At 42.4% G+C, this 11,156-nt stretch overlaps 1 protein-coding gene across 1 annotated transcript; it reads left to right on the forward strand.

Moving 5' to 3' along the window:
* The first annotated feature begins 822 nt into the window (after window positions 1-822).
* LOC130291135 (ficolin-1-like) lies at window positions 823-10,448 on the forward strand. Its single transcript, XM_056539588.1, has 9 exons — window positions 823-954; window positions 3,358-3,471; window positions 5,922-5,966; window positions 6,052-6,078; window positions 6,421-6,459; window positions 6,968-7,095; window positions 9,157-9,286; window positions 9,630-9,764; window positions 9,935-10,448. The coding sequence occupies exons 1-9, from the start codon at window positions 846-848 to the stop codon at window positions 10,180-10,182; spliced, it is 975 nt and encodes a 324-aa protein (XP_056395563.1). The 5' UTR covers window positions 823-845; the 3' UTR covers window positions 10,183-10,448.
* The last annotated feature ends 708 nt before the right edge of the window (window positions 10,449-11,156 follow it).

Below are 11,156 nucleotides of genomic sequence, written 5' to 3' on the forward strand. Positions count from 1 at the left end.
ACGTGATGTGACCCCTGAGGCTTGGACCCCATAGCCCTGTGATGTGACCCCTGAGGCTTGGACCCCATAGCCCTGTGATGTGACCCCGAGGCCACGACCCTATAGCCCTGTGATGTGACCCCCTGAGGCCCGGACCCCATAGCCCTGTAATGTAACCACCCAAGGCCCAGATCCCTTAGCCCTATGATGTAACCCCTAAAGCCCAGACCCATAGCCCTGTGATGTGACGCCCAAGGCCTGGACCGGAAAGTTGTACATGTGACTTTGCACGCTATATGCAGGAAGGTTGTACATGTGACTTAACACGCTATATGCAGGAAGGTTGTACATGTGACTTTGCACGCTATATACAGGAAGGTTGTACATGTGACTTAACACGCTATATACAGGAAGGTTGCACATGTGACTTTGCACGCTATATACAGGAAGGCTGTACATGTGACCTAACACGCTATATACAGGAAGGTTGTACATGTGACTTAACACGCTATATACAGGAAGGTTGCACATGTGACTTTGCACGCTATATACAGGAAGGTTGTACATGTGACTTAACACGCTATATACAGGAAGGTTGTACATGTGACTTAACACGCTATATACAGGAAGGTTGTACATGTGACTTAACACGCTATATACAGGAAGGTTGCACATGTGACTTTGCACGCTATATACAGGAAGGTTGCACATGTGACTTAACACGCTATATACAGGAAGGTTGCACATGTGACTTTGTGTGCATAATGTGACAGATTTTCCGGAGGAAGCGTTACTTATCCGGTCGTAGAAGATAAAGCTCCTTCGCTTCGGTCAGTTGTGACAATAAATAGAATAAAGATCTTTCGATGGCAGAGACTGCGGCCTCCGAATATACATTGTTGGCTATCATGTGGAAGGCAGCGCTCGCCCTTCTCTTATTTAGCGCGTTTTGTGCTGCCGAGGACTCTTGCCCAGGTAGGTAAAACGTATTAATATATATATATCAATGGGAAAACCCAACCATAGAAAAATATGGCAAAATATGCCACTGTACTTGTGTGTGTGTGTATATATATATATTTAAATTAGCTCAACCACACCACCTTCACAGGTAGTGTGTCCTGCAAAACAGCTCAGGCTCCATTTAAGAAGTTTCAGAACTGATTGGGATTTATGCCAAGCCAGAACTCTCTCCAGAAGGAAAGAGCACCCATCTGCAGAAGCCCGCGGAGTGCTAAATGGCCTAACTTGAATCTCCGTTACACCTGAAGAGGTGTCCTGTCCCTGAGGAAAGTACTGACCCATATATATATATATATATATATATATATAAAGCAAAATCATCGGTAGTTGCAGTATCTTGTAATAACCTTTTTTATTGGACTAACAAGATTATGTAGAGAAGCTTTCGGGATTCCTCCCTTTATCAAGTCATAAGCATTTCTGAGCTCACAATACTGCGGCTATTCCTAACTACTCTACAAGATATTACAAGATACTGCAACTACCGATGATTTTGCTTTTTTGCATCACTGGACTAATACGGCTACTCCTAACTACTCTATATATCTCTGTATATATATATGTATAAAACATATAGCAAAAAAAATTAACTTTGCCACTATGCCTGGGCTGCCACTACTAAAATCATTAAACCCTTAACTCGTCTTCCTCCGGTGCGTTCTTCTTCCCGCTTTTGGTGCCCAACATGTCACACTGTGCATAGCTTATCAGCGGCCGTAGTGATGTCCTGCCTCGACCAGTGATAGGCTGAGCGCGGCTTTCGTCTTTTTCTCTGCTCTGTGCTCCAGCGCATGATAATGATGTCGCTCATGTGTCGGAGCGCAGAGGATAGGATATTCGGCCTCTTGTGGCTGCCTGCATAGTGAAAGCGGTCACATGAGTGATTGACAGGGCGAGGAGTCAATGGCTCAACACTCTGTCAAACAGCTAAGCAACGTGGGGAAACTGTGCCAGTATTGTGCCCAATGGCCAGTCCGGGCTTTCTCACCCCTGTGTGCCCCTGAGAGTATGTTCACACTACAGCAATTTGTACTACACTACAGAGCTTCCCACAAATGTACTAAGCCACAGAATCCCATTGACATCAACAGAAAGCTGCTACAATCAGAATAGGGGGAGATTTATCAAAACTTGTGCAGAGGAAAAGTTGGCTAGTTGCCCATAACAACCAATCAGATTGCTTTGTTTCATTTTTGAAAAGGCCTCTGAAAAATGAAAGAAGCGATCTGATTGGTTGATGTGGGCGACTGGGCAACTTTTCCTCTGCACAAATTCTGATAAATCTCCCTCAAAAAGTTTATAATTTCCCAAACTCTAGAGAAACCAAATCTACATAAATTAGGAGTTTTCCATTACTATAAATTTCTGACAAAAATTCTGAGCAAAAAGCCATTTTAACCAATAGGGACTTACAGAGAGATGAGTGTTGGCCCAATCCTGTGGATTCCAAAGATCCGATCTGATGTATATCCATCACACGTGAGAAGATTATACAGAGCTGGACTTCCCCATTAAGAATAATAATCCCATAGACGTGGTGTGGACATGGGTTCCCTCTTACATGCATTGTGGAGTTGCCCTTATGTAGAACCCTTCTGGGGGGGATGCAATTTATGGCTGATCACTGATCACTGATCACCCTATGCTTTTTCCCCGGTCGTCGGTCTACTGGGTGTTATTAATGACTTGGCCACGGGTTCCCATAGGCGCCTTCTAGTTTGATTTTTATTGTTTTATGCTCGTAAAGTATTGATTATGGCCTGGAAGGATACCTCTCCCCCCACTTTCGAGATGGTTTACCTTAGTCAATAAATATGTACCACTATATAGGATGCTGTATATTAGCCGTAAATGCCCCAAGAAGTTTGACAAGGTCTGGATGCCCTGGCTTGTGCTGGGTGAGTCGGTGGTCCCCCCTGAGAGGGTTAGTTCTCCGAGTTAGTTTGGCTGGCTGGACTGGGTAGTTAGGTGGGTGGATTGCTCCAGGAGTGTGTAAGGGTGCGAGTCTGTTGTTTGTCTTAGTGTCTATGGGCCGGTTGAGGTCTACCTGGAACGTAAATATGGCCCTGCAGTTCTCTTTTTGTGTTACGCTGTTGGTGGGCGGGTGGACTTTATGCTGGGTCACCTGTTGGTGTATTGTTTTGTTTATTGCTGTATGTCGGTTCATAAAAAGTTATAAATAAATACTTAAATAAAAAAAATAAAAAATAATAATCCCACCCCTGAGTAAGGTCTCATCCCATGTGACAGTCAGTGCAGGTCATGGCCCCTACCAGACCCTAAACTGTCCCCACCGTCTGTGACAGATGTCTTCTCTGTCTTCTATTATTTCTGTTCTCTCTGTTATCTTTGCAGAAGTGAAGGTCATCGGGGTTGGAGACGAGGACAAGCTGGCCGTCCTCCGAGGATGTCCGGGCCTCCCAGGAGCTGCCGGAGAGAAGGGAGAAGCCGGAGCAATGGGTCCGAAAGGTCAGGACATTGTTTAGAATATGAAGCCTACGGGTTAAGTAGTAATTGTAATACAGAGGTCCCTCAAGTTACAATATTAATTGGTTCCAGGACGACCATTGTATGTTGAAACCATTGTATGTTGAGACCAGAACTCTATGGAAACCTGGTAATTGGTTCTGAAGCCACCAAAATGTCATCCAAAAATAGGAAAAAGGTGAGAAAAATAAGTAGATAGATAAAGAAAATCCTTACATATAAAAGTAAGAAAGATCTGCTGGAGCTGTAATCACTGTCTATATAGAGGACAGGAGCTTCTTCAGGGTCCTGTACAGAACACACAGTGTCCTAAAAAAGTAACATGGAGCCGCCCTCACCTGGTGTCCAAAGGAGCAAATAACCCTGGTATAGGTAAAGAGAACAGAACATGTAATACCTCCCTGTACTGTAGGAGGCGCTACCAGACACCAGTCAGTGCATACACTTCAGTAATACAGGTAAAGAGTACAGAACATGTAATACCTCCCTGTACTGTAGGGGGCGCTACCAGACACCAGTCAGTGCATACACTTCAGTAATACAGGTAAAGAGTACAGAACATGTAATACCTCCCTGTACTGTAGGAGGCGCTACCAGACACCAGTCAGGGCATACACTTCAGTAATACAGGTAAAGAGTACAGAACATGTAATACCTCCCTGTACTGTAGGGGGCGCTACCAGACACCAGTCAGTGCATACACTTCAGTAATACAGGTAAAGAGTACAGAACATGTAATACCTCCCTGTACTGTAGGGGGCGCTACCAGACACCAGTCTCAGTAATACAGGTGTTTTACCAGTAAAATGCCCATTCTCACTGGTCAGTTCTTCCAGCCATTGACACGTGTGGTGGCCCAGTATGGGAGATGTGGCCCTGTACCCTTGCTGTCCTGTCAGGCAGCCTCCTTCAGTGCCCCCAGGGACCAGTTTCCCTCCCTATACATATGTTCTGCAGTGTATTGTATTATAAAATGCGTTGTATGGAAGGTGGTCATGCCCCCTCCCATAGACTTGCATTGAGGGGGCGTAGCGTGTCGTCACGATACTCTGGTCCCGTGGTTGTCACGCTACACACTCAGAGCCTCCAGCGCTGCGGAGAGCTCACTAAGGTGGGTGCGCAATGACAGATTGCAGGGGCCTCCAGCATGGTCCATATCACTATATACAGGAGATATATAACTTATACCAGCTGTACATATATATTATATACAGTATATACCAGGTAATACCAGCATGGTCCATATCACTATATACAGGAGATATATAACTTATACCTGGCAGCTGTGCATATATATTATATACAGTATATACCCAGGTTATACCAGCATGGTCCATATCACTATATACAGGAGATATATAACTTATACCAGCTGTACATATATATTATATACAGTATATACCAGGTTATACCAGCATGGTCCATATCACTATATACAGGAGATATATAACTTATACCAGCTGTGCATATATATTATATACAGTATATACCCAGGTTATACCAGCATGGTCCATATCACTATATACAGGAGATATATAACTTATACCAGCTGTACATATATATTATATACAGTATATACCAGGTTATACCAGCATGGTCCATATCACTATATACAGGAGATATATATAACTTATACCAGCTGTACATATATATTATATACAGTATATACCCAGGTTATACCAGCATGGTCCATATCACTATATACAGGAGATATATAACTTATACCAGCTGTGCATATATATTATATACAGTATATACCCAGGTTATACCAGCATGGTCCATATCACTATATGCAGGAGATATATAACTTATACCAGCTGTACATATATAATTATATGCAGTATATACCCAGGTTATACCAGCATGGTCCATATCACTATATACAGGATATATATAACTTATACCAGCTGTACATATATATTATATACAGTATATACCAGGTTATACCAGCATGGTCCATATCACTATATACAGGAGATATATAACTTATACCAGCTGTGCATATATATTATATACAGTATATACCCAGGTTATACCAGCATGGTCCATATCACTATATACAGGAGATATATAACTTATACCAGCTGTACATATATATTATATACACTATATACCCAGGTTATACCAGCATGGTCCATATCACTATATACAGGAGATATATAACTTATACCAGCTGTACATATATATTATATACAGTATATACCAGGTTATACCAGCATGGTCCATATCACTATATACAGGAGATATATAACTTATACCAGCTGTACATATATATTATATACAGTATATACCAGGTTATACCAGCATGGTCCATATCACTATATACAGGAGATATATAACTTATACCAGCTGTGCATATATAATTATATACAGTATATACCAGGTTCCACCATTGTTTATGTAATTTCTGAATGATGTCTTTCTTCTTACAGGAGGTCGGGGGGATCCAGGGAAGGCCGGGCCGGTGGGGCAGAGAGGTTTGTCGCCGCTCGCATCCATACTGACATATCATCTATAGGGATGTCGTGTTACATTTTATGTTTCTCACCTTTTTCCTCACAGGGGATCTCGGCCTAAAAGGAGAGAGAGGTGAGGAGGAGATTATTACCCAGAATATTTTATATACCGAGGCATTCCCATAGACCCCCATACACCTCTACATGTGACTTATATACAGAAAGGGAGATTAGCAGCCGCCAGACACAATTTCTGCTGCTTATCTCTATGAATACAATAGAATCCAGCAGGTCCACTCTAGGCCCTGCACCCACAGTGGACATGTCCCCCCATTATTGTTGGTGGATCCCAAAATATCTTCAGTCAGATGCAGTACCACTGATGACCACTAGGTGCTTCACACAAAATCTTCCTTTTAAACATACAAAAAATATGGAAACTATTTATTATTATTTTATTTTATTTTTTTTTAAGGTGAAAAAGGAGAAAATTATAGACCAAATTCTGGATACGGTGAGTTATTATTGCAAATATCCCCCCCCCCCCCATACCGTGGGCCATGCATGGGTAAACCGAAAAAAAGTAGGGCAACTAGGCACTGCCCAGGGGCCCAAAGCATTAGGGGCCACAGCCAAGGTGCATTATTTACAGCATATAGATTGCTATGGTTGCCACTGAATAAAATAGGGGCTGTATACATGTGTATGCATAGAGCGCCCCCTAGTGGCAGCTGATAATTTCCATAATGTTGTTTAACTTTTAGATTTTTTGTTTTGTTTAACTCAGTGGTGTCCAAACTGTGGTCTTCCAGATGTTGCAAAACTATAACTCCCAGCATGCCCGGACAGCCACGGCTGTCCGGGCATGCTGGGAGTTGTAGTTCTGCAACAACTGAAGGGCCGCAGTTTGATCAGGTTTTCAGACATCAACTAGAATGAATGGTTCCTGACCCTAGGGTCAGGAAAGGTTATAGTGGATCACAGCGTTACTTCATATCTGATGTTTCTCTTTATTATACCAGTTGCCAGGAACTGTAAGGAGCTCCAGGATCAGGGGGCAGTGCTGAGCGACTGGTACACCGTATACCCGGATGGTGAGACCCCCCTGATGGTCCTGTGTGACCTGCATACTGACGGCGGAGGCTGGATAGTGAGTACAGCTCCGGAGTATAATACAGGATATAACTCAGGATCAGTACAGGATAAGTAATGTAATGTATGTACACAGTGACCTCACCAGCAGAATAGTGAGTACAGCTCTGGAGTATAATACAGGATATAACTCAGGATCAGTACAGGATAAGTAATGTAATGTATGTATACAGTGACCTCACCAGCAGAATAGTGAGTACAGCTCTGGAGTATAATACAGGATATAATCAGGATCAGTACAGGATAAGTAATGTAATGTATGTACACAGTGACCTCACCAGCAGAATAGTGAGTACAGCTCTGGAGTATAATACAGGATATAACTCAGGATCAGTACAGGATAAGTAATGTAATGTATGTACACAGTGACCTCACCAGCAGAATAGTGAGTACAGCTCTGGAGTATAATACAGGATATAACTCAGAATCAGTACAGGATAAGTAATGTAATGTATGTACACAGTGACCTCACCAGCAGAATAGTGAGTGCAGCTCTGGAGTATAATACAGGATATAACTCAGGATCAGTACAGGATAAGTAATGTAATGTATGTACACAGTGATCTCACCAGCAGAATAGTGAGTACAGCTCTGGAGTATAATACAGGATATAACTCAGGATCAGTACAGGATAAGTAATGTAATGTATGTACACAGTTTCCTCACCAGCAGAATAGTGAGTACAGCTCTGGAGTATAATACAGGATATAACTCAGGATCAGTACAGGATAAGTAATGTAATGTATGTACACAGTGACCTCACCAGCAGAATAGTGAGTACAGCTCTGGAGTATAATACAGGATATAACTCAGGATCAGTACAGGATAAGTAATGTAATGTATGTACACAGTGACCTCACCAGCAGAATAGTGAGTACAGCTCTGGAGTACAATACAGGATATAACTCAGGATCAGTACAGGATAAGTAATGTAATGTATGTACACAGTGACCTCACCAGCAGAATAGTGAGTACAGCTCTGGGGTATAATACAGGATATAACTCAGGATCAGTACAGGATAAGTAATGTAATGTATGTACACAGTGATCTCACCAGCAGAATAGTGAGTGCAGCTCTGGAGTATAATACAGGATATAACTCAGGATCAGTACAGGATAAGTAATGTAATGTATGTACACAGTGACCTCACCAGCAGAATAGTGAGTACAGCTCTGGGGTATAATACAGGATATAACTCAGGATCAGTACAGGATAAGTAATGTAATGTATGTACACAGTGACCTCACCAGCAGAATAGTGAGTACAGCTCTGGAGTATAATACAGGATATAACTCAGGATCAGTACAGGATAAGTGATGTAATGTATGTACACAGTGACCTCACCAGCAGAATAGTGAGTACAGCTCTGGAGTATAATACAGGATATAACTCAGGATCAGTACAGGATAAGTAATGTAATGTATGTACACAGTGACCCCCACCAGCAGAATAGTGAATACAGCTCTGGAGTATAATACAGGATATAACTCAGGATCAGTACAGGATAAGTAATGTAATGTGTGTACACATTGACCTCACCAGCAGAATAGTGAGTACAGCTCTGGAGTATAATACAGGATATAACTCAGGATCAGTACAGGATAAGTAATGGAATGTATGTACACAGTGATCTCACCAGCAGAATAGTGAGTGCAGCTCTGGAGTATAATACAGGATATAACTCAGGATCAGTACAGGATAAGTAATGTAATGTATGTACACAGTGACCTCACCAGCAGAATAGGGAGTACAGCTCTGGAGTATAATACAGGATATAACTCAGGATCAGTACAGGATAAGTAATGTAATGTATGTACACAGTGACCTCACCAGCAGAATAGTGAGTACAGCTCTGGAGTATAATACAGGATATAACTCAGGATCAGTACAGGATAAGTAATGTAATGTATGTACACAGTGACCTCACCAGCAGAATAGTGAGTACAGCTCTGGAGTATAATACAGGATATAACTCAGGATCAGTACAGGATAAGTAATGGAATGTATGTACACAGTGACTCAATGTCTTATAGTGAGATCCATTGTATTATTCCGTAGGTTTTCCAGAGACGTTGGGACGGATCAGTAGATTTTTTCCGTGACTGGGATTCCTACAAGAAAGGGTTTGGAAGCCGGTTGAATGAGTTTTGGTTAGGGAACGACAATCTCTATATGATCACATCTACAGGTAATGTCGAGTCTACGACGTTATTTGCAGCTTATAACCAGGACAGGTCCATTGTACTGAATGTCTTTTTATTCACTGACAGCAAGCAGAAATTTTATAATAGAAATTATTAAAACATTTATAATTCCTTTCATCTACATAAGACGTCCAAACCCCTTACATCAGTGTTTTCCAACCAGTGTGCCTCCAGCTGTTGCAAAACTACAGCTCTCAGCATGTCCGGACAGCCAACGGCTGTCCGGGCATGCTGAGAGTTGTAGTTTTGCAACAGCTGGAGGCACACTGGTTGGGAAACACTGCCTTATACGGTTGCCGCATTACAGATGGTTTCTTTGTCTCGCAGGCACCTGGGAGCTTCGTGTGGATCTCCAGGATTTTGAAAACAAGAAACAATTTGCTAAATATTCGGCATTCAAAGTTTCGGGGGAATCAGAAAAGTATAAATTAAATTTTGGAAGTCTCATAGAGGGGGATGCAGGTAAATGCAGAACTGGCTGCAGTTTATCCCTATGACCACTAGAGGGACTATTCTCAGCAAAACAAAATAGCAAACAATTAGCTCCACAGCTCCCCTAGTGGTACATGGAACTCATAGCACACTAAAATTAAAATTTTTATCTTTTTTTTTTTTTTTTTTGCCTTTTTCAGGAGATTCTATGAAAGGACAAAATAATATGAAATTTTCCACCAAAGATCAAGACAACGATAAGCATGTAAACAACTGCTCCCTGATGTTCAAGGGGGCCTGGTGGTACAGCGCCTGCCATAACTCGAACCTGAATGGGCTTTATTTCCTTGGAGAGCACACGTCTAGTTCTACGGGCATCACCTGGGGCACAGGAAAGGGGCACAACTATTCCTATAAGCGCACAGAGATGAAGATTAGGCCCGTATGATCCATAAGAAACCAATGGGACCCTCCAAGTCTCAGTGAGAGATGCCAGATCAGCATCACCCCCCAATAGAATACCTGGAAGTGGGTGTGGCCTATAGCAAAGTAGGAGGAGTTAATAACTAGTTCGGCGATGGATCCTATACGCTTCAGCCATCCCATAGATATCACAACTTTTGTATCATATAACTCAAAATGTTGCTGCAATTGCTTAAAAATTTAAAAGAAATGTATAAAACAAAAAAGGCATAAAAAGTACAACATTGTATAATAAAGAAGAGCCCTCTACTGACATCTAATGGGCACATGTGGTACTTTTTTTTCCCAATGTTTATTTTTCAGTAAATTCATCTACATCCCTTCTCCTTCCCCCCCCCCATGGATCTGATCTCTTATTGCAGTGTTTCCCAATCAGGGTGCCTGCAGCTGTTGCAAAACTACAACTTCCTAGCATGCAACAGCTGGGGGTACCCTGGTTAGGAAACACTGCAGTAGATGCTAACGGGCAACATGCTCAAATCCCCATAGAAAACCTCTCCTACTCTGGACAGTTCCTGATACGGACAGAGGTGTCAGCAGAGAGCACTGTGCTCAGACAGAAAGGAAATTAAAGAGAAAAGAACTTCCTGTTTTGCAGCTGATAAGTACTGGAAGGATTAAGATTTTTAAATAGAAGTAATTTATAAATCTGTTTAACTTTCCACCAGTTGATTTAAAAAAAAAAAAATGTTTTCCAGTGGAGTACCCCTTTAACAGCATCAAAATCCTGGAGGTTGACACGGAGCTTTAAAGGGGTAGTCCAGTGGTGAAAAACTTATCCCCTATCCTAAGGATAGGGGATAAGTTTGAGATTGCGGGGGGTCCGACCGCTGGGGCCCCCTGCGATCTCTCTGTACGGGGCTCCGGCTCTCGGCCCAGATAGCGGGTGTCGACCTCCGCACGAAGCGGCGGCCGACACGCCCCCGCGGCCGACACGCC

This window comes from Hyla sarda, chromosome 9, assembly GCF_029499605.1.
Source record: "Hyla sarda isolate aHylSar1 chromosome 9, aHylSar1.hap1, whole genome shotgun sequence".
NCBI classification, from domain to species: domain Eukaryota; kingdom Metazoa; phylum Chordata; class Amphibia; order Anura; family Hylidae; genus Hyla; species Hyla sarda.